Source organism: Triticum aestivum, chromosome 1D, assembly GCF_018294505.1.
Source record: "Triticum aestivum cultivar Chinese Spring chromosome 1D, IWGSC CS RefSeq v2.1, whole genome shotgun sequence".
Taxonomy (NCBI): Eukaryota; Viridiplantae; Streptophyta; class Magnoliopsida; order Poales; family Poaceae; genus Triticum; species Triticum aestivum.
Window position 1 is genome coordinate 385,433,621 of NC_057796.1, and position 27,064 is coordinate 385,460,684.

Consider the following 27,064-nt stretch of genomic DNA (forward strand, 5'->3'; position numbering starts at 1 on the left):
AGGGAACGTAGTTACATCAATCGAGGATCATCTTCATATGATACCTGGTCACAACGATACTGGCGAACAATACACAAGATATAAGTAGTACAGAAACTCATAGCTGCAAGGTGAATTTTGGCAGACTCTGGTATCGCTGCTTTCAGCGGAACATTTACTTGTTTGAAGCTAGAACAAGATGGCCTGTTAACCTCTGTATGTAAGCATTGTACCGACACGACGATTAACAGTAAAACAACAAGGAGATGAAGTGAACCAAGCAAAATCAAGACGGTCACATTTCACAATCTTTGTCCACACAACTTTCGAGCACTCGTAAAACTGAACAATCATATAACGTCAACGAAAACGCGTAATTTTACACCCACAGATTCGGACATTTCCCCTCATTTCTCCTTTGACAATGAAATGAACACATTGGTCCAATGCCATCTTCGTCCACGAGAAAGGGACACGTCACATTAGCAGAGATTTGGCAAAGTGCTCTCTTGCTGTTGTTAGGGCCTGAACTATAGTCTGCATACAGAAAACATTTACTTAGTTCAGTTAAGGCAACCTTTTCTACTAGGACATAGCAACCAGTTTCATAAGTAGAGAAAGATTATGTTGTCTGGAAACTACCTGCTCGGCGATTGATGTGGCACCCTCTGCTCCATGAGCTAGTACCTTTTCAGCTATCACACTTCCTTCTGTTTCTAGGACAATCCTGCAAAGACATTCAAGAAAATAAAGTAAAACTTAAGCAAATGAACAAGGAAATCTTGAAGACTAGTTACATATAGAAGCCTGGCAACAGCATGTGAATCAATGGTATTTAATATATAAATAACATTTCGAAATGAGAAGCTTTTCCAGATCTTTCAAGATCAAGGCATCTTATTATTTATCAAATCTGGCCATTTGTGACCAAGGGCCATATTTGAGGCATAAAAACCTTTGCTTTATTAACTAATGGCATGTGCCTTTTCTTTTGTGCAGGTACCAATAGAATTCCTTTTTCATGCCACCATTCCCAAAGACCGGTGTTATCATGAGCAGGCAGATGAGCAAGGTCAAGTGTTACAGAGAAGATGAAGAAATATCAATGTTCAAGAAAGCGTTTTTAGGCGCCGCTTAAGCGCTAAGCGACAGCTAAACGCTTCGCTTCTGCCCTAGGCGGAAGTTTTAGCGTTAAGCGAAAAAAAGCGGGATTTAGCGGCCGCTTTAGCGCTGAGCGCTGGCTAGGCGGTCGCTGAGCGCGCTTAAGCGTTCAAAAAGCGAGAAATGGGCCACAGGCTGGAGGTAAAAGGTGGGTATAAAGGCTTGGCCCAATACTGGCCTGTTCGGCTAGGGTTTACTGGGTTAGAAGGGGAGGGGGGAGAAGAGAGCTCCAGTGGCAGCTGCTCCTGTTCTGCATCCAACTCAGCTCCATGCATTCTTCCTTCTCATGCCCGAACTGGATCTGAACTACTACATGGGCTGGGCTGGGGCTGCTGTTTGGCTGCTGCTGCTGCTGCTGCTTGCCTGCAGCTGCCATTTATCTTATATGCTCTAAGACAATATTATGCATTTATGCTTGCTGTGTGAACCACTGAACCTTATCCTTATGTGTTATTTGGCTATTTGTTGTGGTGTGTAAACCACTGAATCTCAACCTTATATGCTATTTCAGATTTTCAGTTACCTATGTGCTATATTTCCTGTTTTCTTGTGCATATTATTCAAAAACAGCCAAAATCTGGCCAATTAAAAAAAAACGCTTAATCCCGGTTAAGTTGCGCTTAAGCGGCCATTGCTCTAAGTTGTGGCCTTCCGCTCCGCTTACGCTTACCGCTTTCTTGAACATTGAGAAATATAATTGAACAATAAGAGGTAGTAAGATTAGGACTTACCCTCCATCAACAATTTCATCAAGGCATAATAGGATTAGATCCAGATTTTCAAGAGCTGTTCTTTTGTCGACATTATTTCTGAAACCAATGAGATGGGAAACAAATCCGTATGCAATCAGATGTTAACGTAACAATATTATGTTATAAAATAAATAGGTAGAAAATCTGACTATATTGAGCACCTAAGAATAATGTCAATGGCATCAGCAAATCCCTGAAGAACTGATGCTAAAATAAGTTCATTGTCCTCGTCTCCTCCAGTAACAAAAAAATGCAGGTCTTGGATGAACTTATACACAACAATTTGACCATCAAACATTACAATCTCAGCTGTAAATGGGGAAAGCAATAAATGGAACTTAATAGCTTGAATTAGATGAGTAGTCTTCAAGTAAGAAACACATACAGATCAACAGAAAGTTTCAGACGGACACATCTCCTGTTTAAGTAGAAAAATCAACTCAAATAAAGTGCAATACTATCCGAAATCATCTTCCAATTGGTGAGTATGGTGGAAGTGCGAAGTGATAACTTCAGCCAAAGCTAACAAAATGTAAATTACTTTCCACAGGCCCTAATGAAGGATACTGGTTTCCATATAAGTATATAATAATATGAGAATGAATTTATGCGCTTTTTTGTTAGACAAACTTATTTTGTGGCCTTACAGAAATGTTTGCATGTTGCTAATTTGCATCACAAACCCATGCCAAAATTTGGCGCCTATCATGTTAAGCACAAAATTTTCTGCCAAAAAAGAATTGCTAGCAGAACGAATGCTTGACATGTTTGTTTACAAACTTCCAGTGTTTTGGTAAAGGAAAAACTGGCCGCAATCAAATTTCATCTAGCATGCAAGTGTGCAACCATAGAGGCACAAGGTTGCTAACCCACCCACCTAGTTCGAGAATCACTGCAACATCAATTGCGGTCAGATGGTTAATATGTAATAAAGTTCGATTTGATGCATACTATTTTCAGGATATATGGCTTAGCAGGATGCTGCATTAGGTGTTAATTTGAGAGAGAGAAAAAGGATGAGGGCAAAACCTTATCAAAGAGAAGCATGAGAACAGAAGAGAAAGACATATAGATAATCACATTGTTGTTCATATACAAACAAATTAACATGTTTTTCATCCGAATAGTCATAATTCACGAGGTACTCCAATGTTTAGTAGTGATTAGCACCAAAGGAAGAATAATGGGAGATATGGTTAATTCAATTTTGTACCAAACTGTCAGTACAGAAGAAACCATAAGTTGATTATAAAGAGCGCTCCCCAAAAGCACCCTGTTTTATGAGCATATGGAAAGTACTCCTTCCGTCCCAAAATAAGTGTCTTAACTTCAGTACAACTTTGCACTCATCCTTATTTTGAGACTGAGGGAGTAGACAATTCTGTCAACAACAAATTAATGCAAGATATCAAACGCATGAATTTGCGGTTTCAGAAAGACAGCAAGCATTATGGACCAAAACATTGGAGTACTACAACTAACACCGATCATCACACACACAAAATCGCCTTCCCTGTTCTTAAGAAAGAAAAAGACAGAGTATAAGTTACCCTCTGCTCCAGAACTTGCTTTCTGGGTCTTGACGAAGACCGACTTCTCGAAGGCCAGCTTCGCCGAGAGCACGGGCCAGTCATCCGTGTAGTACTTGACGGCGACGCGTTTCCCCTCGGAGTCCAGCAACAGAATGTTCTTCACCGACGGGCAGGTCTCCTGCGCGAACATAGAACCAAGGATCAAACGAACAGCAACAGCAAGCACAAACCGGCTCAGGCCACCATACAGCAGATCCCGATTTGCGCCCGCGTGAAAACACTGCCAGACAGCCCAGACTGACAAGAAGCATACGAGAGAGGATGGACTATGCCTCATCAATAACTGAATCGTCGTGAAAGTTATCATACGATGCCGCCCCTGGCGGGAGCCGGCCGCGACGGATCGGGGGCAAGCCGGGAAATCGACTGTACGGCGGGCGCAGAGCAAACGAAGAGCGTCGGGGGTGGCAGTGCTGCTTACCATTGGGGCAAGCCGGACGGGTTCGCTGGGAGCGCGGGGGAGCGGGACGGCGGGCGAGATCTCCGGCGGGTGCGCAGCGCAGACCGACGAAGGAAACGGGACCCGGGGGGACAACGCAACGCACGGCACGAGTGAGGTAAACGAAACGAAGCACGAGTAGACTACACGCTCCTCGTTGGGCTGTTACGGCTCCGGCCCGAAGCGTTGGCGTGCTTAGGGCCGGGCCGTAGTCAAATTTGCGAAACATTTTGACAATGTTTTGCGCAAAAAAAAAAGATTAAGCGTTGGCGTGGTTAGGGTCGGGCCGTAGTCAAGGTTAGGCCACAGCTTTGCGAAACATTTTGACAATGTTTGTTTCCCTCCAAAAAAAAAATTGACAATGTTTGTGAAAAAAGAATTTTTTTTGCGGCATAAAATAATGTAATTCGTAGTGCTCACTGCCTTCAGAGTTATATTATAAACCATGAATAATGTTACAGTCAGTTGCTATGGCACCCCTTTGTACAAAACGGGAGTACCATCATCATAAAGAGCTTTTTCTTTCTTCCCGTGAAAGAAAAGAAAAGCGAACAAACGGCTAGGGTTTCGTACGCCTTCTGTCGGCGTCGGCGCTGGTCCGCCTCGTCTTTAGTGGCCTTAGGATCATGAATGCGTGATGGGCCCCAGTCTCGGGAAGTTTCCTTCTTTGTTTTTGCGTATTTTCTTGAGTTCGATTAGAATTTGTGTCTTTCTCGGGAAGGCGTGGCGACGGCGGCTCTCTAAAGATAGAATAAAATTCTCCCTACCTAACGCTCGCCCGGCGATGCGCCGCTAGAGGGCATGTGGAGTTATGTCTCCGACGGATCTCACATGATTCGGTTGGTGTCGTTGGTCTTCGTTAGATCCCGTTGATCTAGTCTTCGTTCATCTTTGCTCATGTCTCTACAAGTTGGATCCTTCCGATCTATACTTCTCTTCATCAACGGTGGTTGTTGTTCTGGTTTCTTGGTCCCGCGGAGTCTTAGCACGACGACTTTCTAACTGTCTATTACAACAAGTTTTGTCTGGCTCCGGTGAAAGAGGGTCGATGACAGCGCGCGGCTTTGGCTCGCGCCAGTGATTGTAGTTGTCGCTAGTTTGTCTATGAACCTGGATGTATTTTTTTTTATGTTCTTTGTATTGCCAGTATTGTCATGACAGATGATAAATAGAACAAAAGTTTTGTCGTAGAAAAAAGACGTAACTAGGCTAGCTCACGTGAGTTGCTTTCTCCCTGGATCATGAGACCCTCTAAGCATGCATCAGATTAAACATCGCATTGGCTTTCTTTACCAACATTTGGACAGCTAATCGATCGTCATATTCATGGTGTCCATATATTTTACGCACATATGAAAAATGTGAGTGGGTTAGAAGATAACTTGCTTAGGAAAGGATGGTTAGAAGTAAAGCTGCCCTTTCTATGGCAATGGTGAAACTATTGATCAACGTTTGGAGCTTACTGCATTATGCATTCAGTTTAAATTTAGTCTATGTGGATTTGAAGCATCTGTTTTTTAGAGAAAAGACATACGCCTGACTTTATAAATAAAGCCACACGGCAGAGTACCAGACAAGGCAAACACAGGTGTACCACACAACCACATCAGACGGCCAAAAGCCGCAATTCACACCACACCGAAGTTTGAAGGCGCGTAGGCCAACAACCTACTGCTAAAACAGGGATAGCTCCAAAACCTATGAGGGATTAATGGTGGCAGGAGAGGACATCAGATTGGCAGACGTCCGCACTTTGTTGATCAGGTCCTCCATACCGTCCTGATCCGCTGGCTTAGTCAATAATTTTCACTGCTGCAAGAAGATAGACATTTTGAACAGGACATCAGTCAGTTTGTTAGGAAATACACCCTCAATAGTGAATTTATTCCTAGTAGTCCACAAAGACCAGCAAAGAGCACCCAGCCCAACCCCAAACAGCCTCTTGGTCAGACCCTGGATGTTACCAGTTAGACGCAGGCCTAAGAAAGAGGTGGGAGCCCAAGAAACATTCAGCCAAGAGCGAACACAAACCCAGACCAGACCCTGAAGCATCTGTTTTGGTGTTGGGCTGAGAAGCTTTGTAGAAAAAAACTTCAAAGATTTAGTTTCTGTTGGGATTGCCTCTCTTTTCTAGACCATTTGGAGTAGAAATGACATTGTCTTTATAGATAAGAGGATCAATAAGGTTAGAAGGGCGGTCCGGGAAAAGAAGTGAGAGGAGGAGAAGGAGAAGCGAGAAGAGCCGGCGGCCAAGATGACGGATAGGTTCAGCATCTTAGCGAAGGAGGAGGAGACATGCTCTGATGTGAAGAAGGAAAAGAACACGGAGATGTTTAACATCTTGATGGTGGTGACCAAGAATAAGATCGACCTCGAAGAGAAGAAGACCGAGCTTGAAGAGAGGAGGGTTGAGTTGGGGGACGCTTCAAAGGATACCAAAATATTGACCATGAAAATGGATGAGTTGGATCCCAATGTGGCGATGATCTTGTGCGTCGTCCGTGTAAGATGTTGATGAGTTTGGCGACTGAGATGGAGGCGATCGAGAAGGAGGCGGATGGTGTTAGGATCCAACTCGCAAATCACTCTATTACAAAGAAATCAAGCTCAAGTACAAGGGAATTGAGGAGGGAGGAAGGAAAAGAACAGGAGGTAGGGGAAGAGAGAAGTCGTCGTTGCCGTTTCGTGATCCAAGCCCGGATGAATCTTCGCTGCATCTCCTCCCAGTACTTATAGTCAATAGTTGTTTCTCGTGTACTGTCGGGCCCGGTCCATGTACGAGTCCACTAGCAGCCCGCGTACATGTAGGATAGGTCCCTAACATCCCTCCCTTCTTGAAATGCGGCTTGCCCCCAAGCCGCTATCACCAAGCCAGGATCCCATGGTGCTTGAAGGTCCTTGATCATGCCAGGGGCGCCGTGGTAGTAGCCATAGTTGAGGTGGACTTGAACAAGCTGAGAGAAGCGGTCGTGATTGAGGTAGTAGTCCCTGCCATGGGGAACATGGTGGAGGGAGACATCCCTCCCTTCTTGAAGAGCTACTTGCACACCAGTTGATGCCATGTAGAAATTGTGTGTGACATGAAGTCCAATCATCAGGATCGAATGGCATGGCAAGTATCTTCTTTGCTTCTGTAGCTGAGACTTGCAAAGAAGAGCGGTAACAGAAACTGTCGTAGTTGCGCCCCCAGCAAGAAACTCTTCACATAAGGATTCTCGTGGCATACCCAGAGAGTAGTGTATTGCATCGTTCACAACTTCAGCAATGGTAATCACACTGACATTTTGTGGCTGAGAAGGAACCCACCTTTCAATGGCACTAATTAGCTTCACATGCCTCCAATACATCCTCACTCTGGGAAGCCCCAAGTACCAAAAACTCATCTCATGAAGAATTTGTGACTGAAGATCGGTACAGGGCCCAGTTGTATGCAACGTAAGGTCAGGACTGGTAGTAGAGTAACAATTAGCTTCATGTTGCTCAGGTTGAAATCGAGGGCAACAATGAGTGATAATTTTGTAGTCGCCATAACCTGTATCATTTCCTAGAGGAAGAACCATGTGCTTGTCCATCAAACAAGTGCTAGTACTGTGGTAGTCAGACAAGGCTTCAAGGGGAGAATCATCTCTGAGTTGCACCATAAAACAGGAACAAGACAGCAAACTCTTAGAGTTCTGAGAAGTTCTCTATTCAAATATGTGAACACCATCAACGCAAATTTTATCCACTTTTGTATATCCTGGAACAGATTTTGTTGGCTTTACACATTGAATACCCGATGACTGCCACATGTTTGAATTGATTTCTCCATGCATTATGTGATCCGCACGCCCTTGTAACTGGCCTTCTCGTTGCTGCACCATATAGCAGGAATGTGTTGGGGAACGTAGTATTTCAAAAAAATTCCTACGATCACACAAGATCTATCTAGGAGAAGCATAGCAACAAGCGGGGGGGGTGTCCACGTACCCTCGTAGACTGAAAACGGAAGCGTTTAGTAACGCGGTTCACGTAGTCGAACGTCTTCGCGATCCAACCAATCAAGTACCGAACGCACGACACCTCCGCGATCTGCACACGTTCAGCTCGGTGATGTCCCTCGAACTCTAGATCTAGCTGAGGCCGAGGGAGAGTTTCGTCAGCACGACGGCATGGTGACGGTGATGATGAAGTTACCGATGCAGGGCTTCGCCTAAGCACTACGACAATATGACCGAGGTGGAAACTGTGGAGGGGGGCACCGCACACGGCTAAGAAATCAACTTGTGTGTCTATGGGGTGCCCCCTCCCCTGTATATAAAGGAGGGGAGGAGGGTGCCGGCTGGCCTCAAGGGGGGGAATCCTACTCCTACTAGGAGTAGGTTCCCCCCTTTCCTAGTCCAACAAGGAGGGGAAGGAAGGAGGAAGGGGAGAGAAGGAAGGAGGGGGCGCCGGCCCCACCCCTTGTCCAATTCGGACTGGGGGGCGCGCGCCACCTCCTGGCCGGCCCTCTCTCCTCTAAGGCCCATGGTGGCCCATTAACTTCCCGGGGGAGTTTCGGTAACCCTCCGGCACTCCGGTTTTATCCGAAACTCTCCGGAACACTTCCGGTGTGGGAACAACATGGTCCAATATATCAATCTTTATTTCTCGACCATTTCGAGACTCCTCGTCATGTCCGTGATCTCATCCGGGACTCCAAACAACCTTTGGTACATCAAATCACATAAACTCATAATACCAATCGTCATCGAACGTTAAGCGTGCGGACCCTACGAGTTCGAGAACTATGTAGACATGACCGAGACACTTCTCCGGTCAATAACCAACAGCGGAACCTGGATGCTCATATTGGTTCCTACATATTCTACGAAGATCTTTATCGGTCAAACCACACAACAACATACGTTGTTCCCTTTGTCATCGGTATGTTACTTGCTCGAGATTCGATCGTCGGTATCATCATACCTAGTTCAATCTCGTTACCGACAAATCTCTTCACTCGTTCCGTAGTGCATCATCCTGCAACTATCTCATTAGTCACATTGCTTGCAAGGCTTATAGTGATGTGCATTACCAAGAGGGCCCAGAGATACCTCTCCGACAATCAGAGTGACAAATCCTAATCTCGATCTATGCCAACTCAACAAACACCATCGGAGACACCTGTAGAGCATCTTTATAATCACCCAGTTACGTTGTGACGTTTGATAGCACACTAAGTGTTCCTCCGGTATTCGGGAATTGCATAATCTCATAGTCATAGGAACATGTATAAGTCATGAAGAAAGCAATAGCAATAAACTAAACGATCATAGTGCTAAGCTAACGGATGGGTCTTGTCCATCACATCATTCTCTAATGATGTGATCCTATTCATCAAATGACAACACATGTCTATGGCTAGGAAACTTAACCATCTTTGATTAACGAGCTAGTCTAGTAGAGGCGTACTAGGGACACTCTGTTTGTCTATGTATTCACACATGTACTAAGTTTCCGGTTAATACAATTCTAGCATGAATAATAAACATTTATCATGATATAAGGAAATATAAATAACAACTTTATTATTGCCTCTAGGGCATATTTCCTTCTGTCTCCCACTTGCACTAGAGTCAATAATCTAGATTACATAGTAATGATTCTAACACCCATGGAGTCTTGGTGTTGATCATGTTTTGCTTGTGAGAGAGGCTTAGTCAACGGGTCTGCAACATTCAGATCCGTATGTATCTTGCAAATCTCTATGTCTCCCTCCTTGACTTGATCGCGGGTGGAATTGGAGCGTCTCTAGATGTGCTTGGTTCTCTTGTGAAATCTGTTTTCCTTTGCCAAGGCAATTGCACCAGTATTGTCACAAAAGATTTTCATTGGACCCGATGCACTAGGTATGACACCTAGATCGGATATGAACTCCTTCATCCAGACTCCTTCATTTGCTGCTTCCGAAGCAGCTATGTACTCCGCTTCACACGTAGATCCCGCCACGACGCTCTGCTTGGAGCTGCACCAACTGACAGCTCCACCATTTAATATAAACACGTATCCAGTTTGTGACTTAGAGTCATCTGAATCAGTGTCAAAGCTTGCATCGACGTAACCATTTACGACAAGCTCTTTGTCACCTCCATAAACGAGAAACATATCCCTAGTATTTTTCATGTATTTCAGGATGTTCTTGATAATCCCCAAGTGCAGGGAATCATCATAGCAATTCCCAAAGGTGAAAGTGATAAGTATGGAGTGTCAAACCCACAAGGAGCTAAAGGTAATATCAATATTCTCTCAAGTCCTATCTGCCACTTATACGACCCTACGTACACCAAACGTTTGCTTCCAACTAGAAACGAGAAATAAAACTACGTTCTGGGTATGAAGAGGATAACTTTGCATGATATCGGAGAGCTAAAATATAAAAGTAGGTGATGTTATCATATAGTTAGAATATATTACTAAATATTATAAATAGCGAGTGTGGAATAATGATGGATTGGTGTGCGGAATTTTCCTAGGCAATTGTTAACAAGACCGGTGGTCGTCATTGCAATTTCATATGAGGGAGAGGCATAAGCTAACATACTTCTCTTCTTGGATCATATGCACTTATGATTGGAACTCTAGCAAGCATCCGCAACTACTAAAGATCATTAAGGTAAAACCCAACCATAGCATTCAAGCATCAAGTCCCCTTTATCCCATACGCAACAACCCCCGGCCTTACTCGGGTTTATGCTTATGTTACTCAAGCAACCCACTATAAGCGAATCATAAACGTATTGCAACACCCTACAGCGGGAATCCCTCATGCTTGCGCGACACGGAGGGCACAATAGGACAGCACCAAAATAAAACATACAACTCATACCAATCTATATCATCAATCAACCCAAAGACAAAGGATATCTACTCAACACATCATAGGATGGCAACACATCATTGGATCATAATATGCGACATAAAGCACCATGTTCAAGTAGGGATTACAGCGGGGTGCGGGAGAGTGGACCGCGTAAAAGAGATGAGAATGGTGATGATGATGGTGATGTTGATGAAGACGATCACCGCAGCGATGATTCCCCTCCCGATGGCACTCCGGCGCCACCGAGAGAGAGGAGGAGAGGTTCTCCCCCTTGTGCTTCCTCCTCCATGGCCTCCCCCTGGAAGGGGAGAGATTCTCCCTCTGGTCCTTGGCCTTCATGGCGACGATGGCCCCTCCGGGATCCTCCTCCATGGCCCCCGGTGATGATGGCCCCCTCCGGCAGGGTGCCAGAGAGGGCCTAGATTGATTTCTCGTGGCTACAGAGGCTTGCGGCGGCGAAACTTCCGATCTAGGTTATTTTCTGAAGGTTTCTGTATTTATAGGAGAGGATGGCGTCGAGAACAAGTCAGGGGGGTCCCCGAGGCGGCCACGAGATAGGGGCGCACCCCCCACCCTCGTGGGGGCCATGGGACTCCCCTCCGGTAGATTTTTGTTCCAGTATTTTTTATATTTTCCAGAAAAATTCTCCGTTGATTTCATCGCATTCCGAGTACTTTTATTTCTGCACAAAAACAACACCACGGTAGTTCTGCTGAAAACAACGTCAGTCTGGGTTAGTTCTAATCAAATCATATCAAAATCATATAAAACTATTGTAAACATGGCATGAATACTTCATAAATTATAGATACGTTGGAGACGTATCAGCATCCCCAAGCTTAATTCCTGCTCGTCCTCAAGTAGGTAAATGATAAAAGAAATAATTTATGAAGTGTGAATGCTAGCAAGTGCATAAGTTTGATCAATGATAGTTCCAATCACTTTTTCTAGCATCATTATATATCATAACAGTAGTTCAACTCATGAAACTTCTCATGATCAAGTAACAAGCTATTCACATGCTAAAGTATAGATCATAAACTTTCTTGAAAACTAACAAACCGTGATCTTAGTCATCAAACAATTGCAATTCATCTTACTTTCGGGAAGGGTCTATGTAAGAGCTTTGATTCAGCAAACTCCACATACTCAACTATCATTTAATATTTCACAATTGCTAACACTCATGTGATATTTATGGGTTCAAAGTTTTAATCGGACATAGAGAAAGATAGGGGCTTATAGTTTCGTCTCCCAACCTTTTACCTCAAGGGTAATATCAACAATAACAATTCATGAAAACCTACATCCAAGTGGATATATATATATATCTGGATCGCTCCAACACAAAGTGCTTGCCAAAGGAAAAATGTAAAAAGGAAAGGTGAGAATCACCATGACTCTTGTATAAGGGTAGAAGGTAAAAGTAAAAGATAAGCCCTTCGCAGAGGGAAGCAGAGGTTGTAATGTGCTTTTATGGTTTGATGCACAAAATCTTAATGCAAAAGAACGTCACTTTATATTGCCTCTTGTGATAAAGACCTTTATTATGCAGTCTGTCGCTTTTATTTCTTACCTATCACAAGTTCGTATAAAGCTTATTTTCTTCGCACTAATAGATCATACATATTAGAGAGCAATTTTTATTGCATGCATCGATGACAACTTACTTGAAGGATCTTACTCAATCCATAGGTAGGTATGGTGGACTCTCATGGCAAAACTGGGTTAAGGAATGTTTGGACGCACAAGTAGTATCTCTACTTGGTGCAAAGAATTTGGCTAGCATGAGAGGGAAAGGCAAGCTCAACATGTTGGATGATCCAAGACAATATAACATTTCGGATATAGGAAAACATAACCCATTAAGTTGTCTTCCTTGTCCAACATCAACCTTTTAGCATGTCATATTTTAATGAGTGCTCACAATTACAAAAGATGTCCATGATAGTATATTCTTGACCGATGTCCAGTGATCCACTCCTGGATTACTTTGGTACCTCCCTGCTAAACTAATAGCAAGGCACACATTAGGTCTGGTACACAGCATTGCATACATGATAGAACCTATGGTTGAAGCATAGGGAATGACCTTCATTTTCTCTCTATCTTCTGCAGTGGTCGGGCATTGAGTCTGACTCAACTTCACACCTTGCAACACAGGCAAGAACCCTTTCTTTGCTTGATCCATTTTGAACTTCTTCAAAACTTTATCAAGGTATGTGCTTTGTGAAAGTCCAATTAAGCGTCTTGATCTATCTCTATAGATCTTGATGCCCAATATATAAGCAGCTTCACCGAGGTCTTTCATTGAAAAATTCTTATTCAGTATCCTTTTATGCCATTCAGAAATTCAGTATCATTTCCGATCAACAATATGTCATCCATATATAATATAAAAAATGCGACAAAGCTCCCACTCACTTTCTTGTAAATACAGGCTTCTCCAAAAGTCTGTATAAAACCATATGCTTTGATCACACTATCAAAGCGTATATTCCAACTCCGAGAGGCTTGCACCAGTCCATAAATGGATCGCTGGAGCTTGCACACTTTGTTAGCACCTTTTGGATCAACAAAACCTTCTGGTTGCATCATATACAACTCTTCTTTAAGATATTCATTAATGAATGCAGTTTTGACATCCATTTGCCAAATTTCATAATCATAAAATGCGGCAATTGCTAACATGATTCGGACGGACTTAAGCATCGCTACAGGTGAGAAAGTCTCATCATAGTCAACTCCTTGAACTTGTTGAAAACCTTTCGCAGCAAGTCGAGTTTTGTAGACAGTAACATTACCGTCAGCGTCAGTCTTCTTCTTATAGATTCATTTATTCTCTATGGCTTGCCGATCATCAGGCAAGTCAATCAAAGTCCATACTTTGTTCTCATACATGGATCCCATCTCAGATTTCATGGCCTCAAGCCATTTCGCGGAATCTGGGCTCATCATCGCTTCCTCATAGTTCGTAGGTTCGTCATGGTCAAGTAACATGACTTCCAGAACAGGATTACCGTACCACTCTGGTGCGGATCTTACTCTGGTTGACCTACGAGGTTTGGTAGTAACTTTATCAGAAGTTTCATGATCATCATCATTAGCTTCCTCACTAATTGGTGTAGGAATCGCTGGAAATGATTTCTGTGATGAACTACTTTCCAATAAGGGAGCAGGTACAATTACCTCATCAAGTTCTACTTTCCTCTCACTCACTTCTTTCGAGAGAAACTCCTTCTCTAGAAAGGATCCATTTGTAGCAACGAATATCTTGCCTTCGGATCTGTGATAGAAGGTGTACCCAATAGTTTCCATTGGGTATCCTATGAAGACACATTTCTCCGATTTGGGTTTGAGCTTATCAGGTTGAAGCTTTTTCACATAAGCATCGCAGCCCCAAACTTTAAGAAGCGACAACTTGGGTTTCTTGCCAAACCACAGTTCATATGGCGTCGTCTCAATGGATTTAGATGGTGCCCTATTTAACGTGAATGCAGCCGTCTAAAACATAACCCCAAAACGATAGCGGTAAACCAGTAAGAGACATCATAGATCGCACCATATCTAATAAAGTACGATTACGATGTTCGGACACACCATTACGCTGTGGTGTTCCGGGTGGCGTGAGTTGCGAAACTATTCCGCATTGTTTTGAATGAAGACAAAACTCGTAACTCAAATATTCTCCTCCACGATCAGATCGTAGAAACTTTATTTTCTTGTTACGATGATTTTCCACTTCACTCTGAAATTTTTGAACTTTTCAAATGTTTCAGACTTATGTTTCATCAAGTAGATATACCCATATCTGCTCAAATCATCTGTGAAGGTTAGAAAATAACGATACCCGCCGCAAGCAGCAACACTCATCGGACCGCATACATCAGTATGTATTATTTCCAACAAGTTTGTTGCTCGCTTCATTGTTCCGGAGAACAGAGTCTTAGTCATCTTGCCCATGGGGCATGGTTCGCAAGCATCAAGTGATTCATAATCAAGTGATTCCAAAAGCCCATCAGCATGGAGTTTCTTCATGCGCTTTACACCAATATGACCTAAATGGCAGTGCCACAAATAAGTTGCACTATCATTATTAAACTTATATCTTTTGGCTTCAATACTATGAATATGTGTATCACTACTATCGAGATTCAATAAAAATAGACCACTCATCCAGGGTGCATGACCATAAAAGATATTACTCATATAAATAGAACAACCATTATTCTCTGATTTACATGAATAACAGTCTCGCATCAAACAAGATCCAGATATAATGTTCATGCTTAACGTTGTCACCAAATAACAATTATTCAGGTCTAAAACTAATCCCGAAGGTAGATGTAGAGGTAGCGTGCCGACGGCGATCACATCGAATTTGGAACCATTTCCCACACGCATCGTCACCTCGTCCTTAGCCAATCTTCGCTTAATCCGTAGCCCTTGTTTCGAGTTGCAAATATGAGCAACAGAACCAGTATCAAATACCCAGCCGCTACTACGAGCATTAGTAAGGTACACATCAATAACATGTATATCAAATATACCTTTCACTTTGCCATCCTTCTTATCCGCCAAATACTTGGGGCAGTTCCGCTTCCAGTGACCAGTCCCTTTGTAGTAGAAGCACTCAGTCTCAGGCTTAGGTCCAGACTTGGGTTTCTTCACTTGAGCAGCAACTTGCTTGCCGTTCTTCTTGAAGTTCCCCTTCTTCCCTTTGCCCTTTTTCTTGAAACTAGTGGTCTTGTTGACCATCAACACTTGATGCTCCTTCTTGATTTCTACCTCCGCAGACTTTAGCATTGCGAAGAGCTTGGGAATTGTCTTATCCATCCCTTGCATATTATAGTTCATCACGAAGCTTTTGTAGCTTGGTGGCAGTGATTGAAGAACTCTGTCAATGACACTATCAACTAGAAGATTAACTCCCAGCTAAAAGATCGAGGATGTCGCCTAGAGGGGGGTGAATAGGCGCTTTAAAATAATTACAGTTTAGGCTTGAACAAATGCGGAATAAACCTAGCGGTTAATTTTTTATGCACAAAACCTACAACAACTAGGCTCACCTATGTGCACCAACAACTTATGCTAAGAAAGATAAACAACTAAGTGATAGAAAGATATATGACAAGAAACAATATGGCTATCACCAAGTAAAGTGCATAAGTAAAGGGCTCGGGTAAGAGATAACCGATCCATGCGGAGACGACGATGTATCCCGAAGTTCACACCCTTGCGGATGCTAATCTCCGTTTGGAGCAGTGTGGAGGCACAATGCTCCCCAAGAAGCCACTAGGGCCACCGTAATCTCCTCACGCCTCGCAAAATGCAAGATGTCGTGATTCCACTAAGGGACCCTTGAGGGCGGTCACCGAACCCGTACAAATGGCAACCCTTGGGGGCGGTCACCGAACCCGTACACTTTGGCAACCCTTGGGGCGGTCACCGGAACCCGTCAAATTGCTCGGGGCGATCTCCACAACCTAATTGGAGACCCCGACGCTTGCCCGGAGCTTTACACCACAATGATTGAGCTCCGAACACCACCAACCGTCTAGGGCACCCAAGCACCCAAGAGGAACAAGCTCAAGGGTACCAAGCACCCAAGAGTAATAAGCTTCTCAACTTGTAACTTCCACGTATCACGTGGAGAACTCAAACCGATGCACCAAATGCAATGGCAAGGGCACACGGAGTGCCCAAGTCCTTCTCTCTCAAATCCCACCGAAGCAACTAATGCTAGGGAGGAAAATGAGAGGAAGGACAAGAAGGAGAACACCAAGAACTCCAAGATCTTGATCCAAGGGGTTCCCCTCACAAAGAGGAGAAAGTGATTGGTGGAAATGTGGATCTAGATCTCCTCTCTCTTTTCCCTCAAAATCTAGCAAGAATCCATGGAGGGATTGAGAGATAGCAAGCTCGAAGAAGGTCAACAATGGGGGAAGAACACGAGCTCAAAGGATAAGGTTCATTGGGGAAGAAGACCCCTTTTTATAGGTGGGGAAAAATCCAGCCGTTATGCTCACAGCCCGCACAGAGCGGTACTACCGCTCGTTCTCACGGTACTACCGCTAGGGGTAGCGGTACTACCTCAGAGGATAGTGGTACTACTGCTTGTGAGCGGTACTAAAAAATACATCCGTGCCTACCACCGCTGGACTTGTGACGAGTTTTTGGTCCGGAGCGGAAGTAGCCATGGAAGTAGCCACGGTAGTACTGCTCCAAGCAGTAGTACCGCTCCCAAGAGTGATAGTAAAAAATTACATCCCCTCCAAGCGGTAGTACCGCTCCCACGAGCGGTAGTACCGTTGCAGCTTTTATAAGGACATCAAAACTGACACAACTTCTGCAAACGGACTCTGAATTCAACGAAACCAAGTTTGTTGGAAAGCTAGCGACAAGGGATAACACAATCTTGATATAAATACCAATAAAAAGCAAATTAGAAAAGTCCCATAAGAAAATGGTGATAACCCTTCCTCGAATAAGACCGGTAAAACCTCCAACACCGAAAACGCAATAGAAGAAGCATGTGAACTCCGTTTTCGATGAACTCAAGCTTGTCAAGAAGATGACCATAAGCTCCAAATCTCACTAGGAGAAAACCAAACAAGAACCAAGAAAGATGATGCAAGCATGCAATGGTTTGAGCTCTCTACGAACGATACGATCAAGCTACTCACTTGAGAACCCCCCTTGATAGTATGGCAAACGATCATATAACCCGGTCTCCAAACTACCACCATGAGACCGGTAAAATAGAGAACCTATCAAGGCCAAACCTTTGCCTTGCACAAAGTCCACTTGAGCTAGATGTAGACGATCTTGACTTCCTCAAGTAGGACCACCTTTCTTGATTGCGTTGGCTCGGTCAAGACTAGTAGATTGCTCCCCCATCCCATACTCCATTATGGGTGAGCCACTTTTTGGCACATACCACCTTTCTTGATTGCGTTGGCTCGGTGAAGACTAGTAGATTGCCCCCCCCATACTCCATTATGGGTGAGCCACTTTTCGGCACATCTTCACAAGTCCATTGTCACCACAATGGACGGCAATCTTCAAGCACTTGATCTCTTCATGATGCATCACTTGAACGTGCACACCGCAACCTAACCCCACAAATAACTCTCACGAAGAACATGGGTTAGTACACAAAGCGTAATGGACAATGCTTACCATACCATGGGATCACTTGATCCCTCTCGGTACATCTTCTACGCTTTGTGATTTGATCAACTTGATTCACTCTTGACTTAGTCTTGATCAACCTTGAACCTTTCCAACTCTCTTCATTTGGATGATGCCTTGAAGGTAAGCATGAATGATCACACAATCTTCTTTTTCAAGACATGCTTGCAATAAGCTCAACTCTCACATGACCAATCTTTGGATAATTCCTTAATAGCACCTTGGTCAACACATAAACTCCTTGAAACCAACACATGAACTTCAAGAAGTGCCTATGGACAAATCCTTCAAATATAACTCAATGCAACCATTAGTCCATAGAGAATGTCATCAATTACCAAAACCACACATGGGGGCACCGCATGTCCTTTCACCAGCAGAGTCAAGTGATTGTGGTACCCAGACATTCTGAGTATATGCTCACTGACATAACTATTCTCCTCCATTTTGCAGCTGTAGAACTTATTGGAGACTTCATATCTCTCAATCCGGGCATTTGCTTGAAATATTAACTTCAACTCCTGGAACATCTCATATGCTCCATGACATTCAAAACGTCGTTGAAGTCCCGGTTCTAAGTCGTAAAGTATGGCACACTGAACTATCGAGTAGTCATCAGCTTTGCTCTGCCAGACGTTCACAACATCTGGTGTTGCTCCTGCAGCGGGTTTGGCACCTAGCGGTGCTTCCATGACGTAATTCTTCTGTGCAGCAATGAGGATAATCCTCAGGTTACGGACCCAGTCCGTGTAGTTGCTACCATCATCTTTCAACTTAGCTTTCTCTAGGAACGCATTAAAGTTCAATGGAACAGTAGCACGGGCCATTTATCTACAACAACATAGACATGCAAAATACTATCGGGTACTAAGTTCATGATGAATTAAATTTAATTAATCATATTACTCAAGAACTCCCACTTAGATAGACATCCTTCTAATCATCAAAGTGATCACGTGATCCATATCAACTAAACCTTGTCCGATCATCACGTGAGATGGAGTAGTTTTCAATGGTGAACATCACTATGTTGATCATATCTACTATATGATTCACGCTCGACCTTTCGGTCTCAGTGTTCCGAGGCCATATCTGCATATGCTAGGCTCGTCAAGTTTAACCTGAGTATCCTGCGTGTGCAAAACTGGCTTGCACCCATTGTATGTGAACGTAGAGCTTATCACACCCGATCATCACGTGGTGTCTCAGCGAGAACACTTATACCTCAAAATTTAGTGAAAGATCATCTTATAATGCTACCGCTGTACTAAGCAAAATAAGATGCATAAAGGATAAATATCACATGCAATCAATATAAGTGATATGATATGGCCATCATCATCTTGTGCCTTTGATCTCCATCTCCAAAGCACCGTCATGATCACCATCGTCACCGGCTTGACACCTTGATCTCCATCGAAGCATCATTGTCGTCTCGCCAACTATTGCTTCTACGACTATCGCTACCGCTTAGTGATAAAGTAAAGCAATTACATGGCGAATGCATTTCATACAATAAAGCGACAACCATATGGCTCCTGCCAGTTGCCGATAACTGTTACAAAACATGATCATCTCATACAACAATTTATATATCATCACGTCTTGACCATATCAATTCACAGTAAGCCCTGCAAAAACAAGATAGACGTCCTCTACTTTGTTGTTGCAAGTTTTACATGGCTGCTACGGGCTTACCAAGAACCGTTCTTACCTATGCATCAAAAACCACAACGATTTTTCGTCAAGTGTGCTGTTTTAACCTTGAACAAGGACCGGGCGTAGTCACACTCAATTCAACTAAAGTTGGAGAAATAGACACCCACTAGCCACCTGTGTACAAAGCACGGCGGTAGAACCAGTCTCATGAACGCGGTCATGTAGTGTCGGTCTAGGCCGCTTCATCTAACAATACCGCCGAATCAAAGTATGACATGCTGGTAAGCAATATGACTATTATCGCCGACAACTCTTTGTGTTCTACTCATGCATATAACATCTATGCATAGACCTGGCTCGGATGCCACTGTTGGGGAACGTAGTATTTCAAAAAAAAATCCTACGATCACGCAAGATCAAGTACCGAACGTACGACACCTCCGCGATCTGCACACTTCAGTTCGGTGACCTCCCTCAAACTCTAGATCCAACTGAGGCCGAGGGAGAGTTTCGTCGGCACGACGGCGTGGTGACGGTGATGATGAAGTTACCGACGCAGGGCTTCGCCTAAGCACTACGACAATATGACCGAGGTGGAAAACCGTGGAGGGGGGCACCGCACACGGCTAAGAGATTAACTTGTGTGTCTATGGGGTGCCCCCCTCCCCCGTATATAAAGGAGGGGAGGAGGGTGCCGGCCAGCCTCAAGGGGCCCTTCCAAGGAGGGGGAATCCTACTCCTACTAGGAGTAGGTTCCCCCCTTTCCTAGTCCAACAAGGAGGGGACGGAAGGAGGAAGGGGAGAGAAGGAAGGAGGGGGGCGCCGCCCCACCCCTTGTCCAATTCGGACTGGGGGGCACCACCTCCTGGCCGGCCCTCTCTCCTCTAAGGCCCATGGTGGCCCATTAACTTCCCGGGGGGTTCCGGTAACCCTCCGGCTCTCTGGTTTTATCCGAAACTCTCCAGAACACTTCCGATGTCCGAACAACATGGTCCAATATATCAATATCTATGTCTCGACCATTTCAAGACTCCTCGTCATGTCCGTGATCTCATCCGGGACTCCGAACAACTTCGGTACATCAAATCACATAAACTCATAATACCAATCGTCATCGAACGTTAAGCATGCGTACCCTACGGGTTCGGGAACTATGTAGACATGACCGAGACACTTCTCCGGTCAATAACCAACAACAGAACCTGGATGCACATATTGGTTCCTACATATTCTACGAAGATCTTTATCGGTCAAACCGCACAACAACATACGTTGTTCCCTTTGTCATCGGTATGTTACTTGCCCGAGATTCGATCGTCGGTATCATCATACCTAGTTCAATCTCGTTACCGGCAAGTCTCTTTACTCGTTTCATAGTGCATCATCTCGCAACTATCTCATTAGTCACATTGCTTGCAAGGCTTATAGTGATGTGCATTACCGAGAGGGCCCAAAGATACCTCTCCGACAATCGGAGTGACAAATCCTAATCTCGATCTATGCCAACTCAACAAACATGATCGGAGACAAATGTTGAGCATCTTTATAATCACCCAGTTACGTTGTGACGTTTGATAGCACACTAAGTGTTCCTCCGGTATTCGGGAGTTGCATAATCTCATAGTCATAGGAACATGTATAAGTCATGAAGAAAGCAATAGCAATAAACTAAACGATCATAGTGGTAAGCTAACGGATGGGTCTTGTCACGACCGGTTTTTCAATAAAATAATTATTGAGAAACCAATCCCTGATACGGACCAGCGAGGAAGAATTCCTTCTCACTGATAGACAAAACATTGGTCACAGAAGAAAAAGTACCAGGAGTACTAAATATAATACAAAGTTGAGCAGAGACTGCCCAACAATTTATTACATGCACGCCGATAAAACAATACGGCGGATAGGGTGGCAAACTACTAACTCACGATAATAACGATGGTGGAGATATCACCGCGGGGCGAGTGATATGACTCCAGAAGACTACAGCTCTTCGAGCGTCGGAGTGAGGCTCGAGAAGACTTATTGCGGGTGGCGGAAGCGTAAACAACATAAGTGACCAATGTCCGGGATCGCGCAGGACTGACTGGGACTCCTCTAGGCGTCGGACGCGCTATCAAACTCTTCATCCAAGAGATCGCCTTCGCCAACATCTGGCCAAATCAACAAGCCAGGTGAGTACTATGAAAGTACTCGCAAGACAGTTCGGGCATAAGGTATAACAAATGCAAACATGAAGCACATGAATAAGTTAACCAATGCGATCAGGCATAGAGATAATAAATACTGGGTGCCAAGCGAGGGTCTGAATGACGCCTCGAGCGGAAACTGCAGAATAGTAATACTGGTGGCAAACGAGTGTCTGAAAGACTCCTCGAGAGGAAAATGCGGAATAATAATACTGGTGCCAAACGAGTGTCTGAAAGACTCCTCGAGAGGAAAATGCGGAATAATAATACTGGTGCCAAACGAGTGTCTGAAAGACTCCTCGAGAGGAAAATGCGGAATAATAATACTGGTGCCAAACGAGTGTCTGAAAGACTCCTCGAGAGGAAAATGCGGAATAATAATACTGGTGCCAAACGAGTGTCTGAAAGACTCCTCGAGAGGAAAATGCGGAATAATAATACTGGTGCCAAACGAGTGTCTGAAAGACTCCTCGAGAGGAAAATGCGGAATAATAATACTGGTGCCAAACGAGTGTCTGAAAGACTCCTCGAGAGGAAAATGTGGAATAATAATGCCGCAGTCGGGTGTCGGGGCGACACCACATAAAGGGCTTATAACAGAAAATAAAGACAGTACATGCCACAGTCGGACGTCTGAGCGACATCGCATAAAGGGCTTATATTGTAACACAACAATACAATAATTCGGGAATATAACTTATCACAAGCACGAGACAGATATAATGTTGGTCCATCCACAGGAATAACAATAAATCTGAGACTTTACCGCTTGAGATAGTTCACCGGGGGCAAGTTTTTCACACGGATAGATTTGGATATAAAAATCTACATTTCTGACTATGGATACGATGATTTGGAAAGAATTGACTCTGCAGAGTTTGTACTTAACCACAGCCAACGGATTTCAGTAGTCACGGGGACTAGTTCCGTCTACGGTGTTCTGGAAGGAACACGTCTAACCAGTACACACCCAATTTAACCATCCGAAGCCAGGGATCACCCTCGGCAACATTCAGGAAAAACCCTGAGTCGGGGAGGCTACAACCTCGCGTAGCATGGGATCAAATTTCTATACGCGCGCTATAAGGGGGTGCCCCCCCTCTCGGTCCCAACCGGAAACACCCATGCCCCCTGACCGAATGACTGGCTTTAATCCTGGGCCAAGGTACCATCATCCCGGCCTCTCTGTTTGGTGTGTACACGGAAAGAGGTTACCAACTTACTAAACCATATCCTGGCAATGAGACATGTGGCAGCACGGAAAGGGGAAGGGACGATAACACGGCTCCAACCATGTTAACGTCGGAAAAGTCGGATGACACAAGGCTGGCATGCTACAACAGTACCACCTTGCTGCCCTTCATGTCACCACATGATTAGGCCACCTCTCATCAGAGGTCATCGCAACTTTGGAACATGCGGGAAAAGATCGATAACGTGGCTCCAACCACGTTAACGCCGAAGAGAGTCGGCTGACGCAAGGCTGGCATGCTACAACAGTACCACCTTGCTGCCCTTCATGTCACTACATGATTAGGCCACCTCTCATCCGAGGTCATCGCCACTTCGGAACAACCGGGTCGTTGCCTTACAAGCAACGAGGTATTTATCGACGCTCACATGCCACGCACAAACTTTCACATGAACATGCAAAACATCTGCCATATCAAATGTTCAAACATGCTTGCCTGGTTCGGAGAAGTCGGAGTCTAGCTCGGCGAAGTTCGCGGTTCCGTCCCCTCTCCCGGAACCTACGGCAATCACGAAACGGGGTACTAACGTGAAAACCAACACATGCACAGAAACTTTGCCAAATATTTTTCAAATAAATCCCATAAAAAACTAGACAAAATTTGGAGATGGACAGAAAAGGAATCACTCAAAAATACCTTTTTCATTAAAAAGTTATAAAGATTTCTGTTCAGGGACCTTTCTGTAATGAAACAAAAAAGTTCCAGGGTTTTAACTGAGAAAACATAAAACGCTTCGGCTGGGAATGCGCAAGCGCAAGGAGAAAACGTATTTTGCCCGAAGGCGCCAACAGAAAACGGTTCGGGGGAAATAAAACAGAGGCTGACACGCGGGGCCCGCATGTCAGGTTTGAAAGCTCGCCGGCGCCCGAAGACGGCGGTGGACGCCGGCGTCGAACCACGGCGAGTTAGGAGAAACGGAGGGTACCAAGAGCTTCAGTGTCTTCTTCCGCGTCGGTGGGTGGTGGACTCGTCCAACGGGGAGCACCACGTCGACGGCGACACTATCTCTGGCGGACGGCGGTTCGGGTGAGGTTGGGGAACTCCGGTGGAGGGCTGCAAAGTACGAATTGAGGCGCGGGTCAGAACGGGTGATGCAAGGAGAAGCTACTGGCAAGAGAATGGGGGTTGCGGAGCACACACGGGGGCGAATCGGGCTGGACCCCGTGGCGGATCGCGGCGGCCGGAGTCGATGGAGGGGACCCCCTCGCGGCTCTTCCAGTGGCTGGGCGTGCTCTAGGGGAAGTGTAGGGCTGGTGGGTGCTCGAGTTGAAGCTCGGGGCCCCTATTTATAGGCAGCTCGACGGGGTGGCCGTGAACGGAGAACCTCCGGCGAGCGATTACGGCGGAGCAGTGGGTTGGCAGGGGGTTTGAGCGGTCGAGAAGCATCAGTGGATGTTGCTGGACTTGATTTGCAGCTGAACGTGGTTAGTCTTGGCGTAACGGCGTCTGTCCACGGTGAGGTGACCGCACGAGCTCAACGGCGGCAGAGAGCGCGCTCCGCGCCCTGGGGTTCACGACGAGAGCGGCAGCGCATTCGGGGGAGTGGACGGCCACGCGGCGGGCTCCGGTGGTTTGGGCGGCGCTGGGTGGAGTCGGCGGTGCCGTGTCTCCCGCTGGCGTCCGCAAAGCCGCCGCCGGCGTCGGTCACGGGGCGGCGCACCTTCTGCTGCTCGTCGCCGACGCCCACAAGATGTCAGGCACTCGTGCGGTGCAGGAACGAGAGGGCGAGGACGAGGAGCGAGGCGACGCGATGGCACTGGTGAGATCGATGTCACGTTCTGAAGAAAACGACAGTGAGCACTGACTGAACTCTGAAGTTGACTGAACTTTGACTGTGACCAAGCATTGCAGGTGTTCGACAGTAGGTTTTGGTAAAGAGATGAATTTTGCTGGGGCTGTAACTTGGTGAGATGATCACTCAAAGCACCCAGGGGCTGCATGAATTTACTTGGAATTTTTGGAGAAAGTTTTGAATGAATTTCACCAAATTTGGCAAATCTGGTCCAAACTTGCAGCTGATGTAGTTTGAAAATTTTGAACTGGAGACCAGTGGATCTTCATGGTTCCAGGTTGAGGGTTCAAAGGACTAGGAGGGGAAAGAAGTTTGGGGCCAAAAATCAAAACAGAAAGAGGAGTTCCTTTGTAAATCTCCAAGTGGTAGAATAGAAGGCAGAAAAATATTTGAATAGAATTTGAATGGAAAATAAATACATGGGGAGGTCCAACTTGCTGGATTTGATGTAAATCATGATCCAGAGGTGAGGGAGGAGTTAGGAGAGATCATTTGCACTTGGGCCATGGCAAAAAGGAATTGTTGAAAGTGGCAAAAGGCTTTCCAAAAGCCATAGTGCAAATTCAAGAAAAGGTTTTAAAAAGTTATTTTCCCAAATGAAAACCATTTTGTCTTGAGTCCTAAAGAAAGCAAGAACCTCCAAGGTCAAAGGCAGATCTTGGGTGAATCCAAATAAAATTTTTGCCATAAAGAAAGATATTTGAGAGTGAGAGTTCTCTTGAATTTTTTTTTTAAAACACTCCCTTCAAGTCAAATAAAAATCTTTTTTTTTGAAAAATCCAAATAAAAACTTGGGTGTCACAACACCTACCCCCTTAGGAAAAATCTCGTCCTCGAGATTTCTGCTGATCCTCAAACAGATATGGATACTCTGCTCGAAGGAAATCCTCCCTTTCCCATGTAGCTTCATCCTCAGTGTGGTTGCTCCACTGAACCTTGAAAAAATTTGTCGTTTTCTGACGGGTCCTCCGTTCAGACTCTTCTAAAATCTTTACTGGCCTTTCTCTGTAGGTGAGATCTGGTTGCACATCAATGTCCTCATGGGGTACATGTTTCTCCGGGTTACTCACACACTTCCTCAACTGCGAGACGTGGAATACGTCATGGACGTCTGACAGCTCCTTGGGTAGGTCTAGTTGGTAGGCTACCGTGCCTCTACGTGCCTTTACACAAAATGGTCCAATAAACCTTGGGGCTAGTTTTCCCTTTATTTTGAACCGTTGCAGACCCCTCATAGGAGATACTCGGAGGTATACGGAATCACCAGGTTCAAAGCTGACCTCACGATGCTTCTGATCATAGTAGCTCTTTTGTCGGCTCTGTGCTGTCTTGAGTCTGTCCCTGATCTGTTTAACTTTTTCCTCGGCCTCCTTAAGCGTATCTGGGCCGAAGATACGGCTGTCACCTGTTTCTGACCAATTCAATGGGGTACGACACCTCCGTCCGTACAATGCTTCAAAGGGTGCCATTTGCAAGCTGGCTTGGTAACTGTTGTTGTACGCAAATTCGGCATACGGCAAACTCTCCTCCCAACTGATCCCATAGGTGAGCACACAGGCTCTTAGCATATCCTCCAGGATTTGGTTTACACGTTCTGTTTGTCCATCTGTCTGAGGGTGGTATGCTGTACTGAAAGCCAGTTGCGTGCCCAGAGCTTGTTGTAGGTGATCCCAAAATTTGGAGACGAATTGGGTGCCTCGATCTGATATTATGGTCTTCGGGACTCCATGCAAGCAAACTATACGAGATAGGTAGAGCTTTGCCAGTCTTTGTGTGGAGTAGGTAGTCCTTACAGGAATGAAATGAGCAACCTTGGTTAGTCGGTCTGTGATGACCCATATGGCGTCATTTCCGCGCTGTGACCGGGGTAATCCGACAATGAAGTCCATTCCTATTTCATCCCATTTCCACTCCGGTATTCTGTTTGGCTGGAGTAGCCCTGCTGGCTTTTGATGCTCGGCCTTGATACGCTGACATGAATCGCAACAAGCAATGAATGTGGCTATATCTCTTTTCATACCGTGCCACCAAAATCTTTCCTGGATGTCCTTGTACATTTTGGTCCCTCCAGGATGGATCGAATATGGAGCGGTGTGGCTTTCCGTCAAGATCTGTTGCTTGAGTTCCTCAATGTTAGGTACGCAAAGTCTGTTTCGGTACCATAATGTTCCTTCACTGTTCGTGACGAATTCTGAAGTCTTACTACGGTTCAT

The 27,064-nt window shown here is 45.0% G+C and overlaps 1 protein-coding gene across 1 annotated transcript; it reads right to left on the reverse strand.

The window, feature by feature from the left end:
* Positions 1-251: 251 nt before the first annotated feature.
* Positions 252-4,095, reverse strand: LOC123182274 (coatomer subunit zeta-1). The gene is made up of 6 exons (XM_044594789.1): positions 3,906-4,095; positions 3,443-3,602; positions 2,054-2,201; positions 1,872-1,949; positions 622-706; positions 252-516 (listed from the first exon to the last, which is right to left on the reverse strand). The coding sequence occupies exons 1-6, from the start codon at positions 3,906-3,908 to the stop codon at positions 457-459; spliced, it is 534 nt and encodes a 177-aa protein (XP_044450724.1). The 5' UTR covers positions 3,909-4,095; the 3' UTR covers positions 252-456.
* Between the last annotated feature and the right edge of the window lie 22,969 nt (positions 4,096-27,064).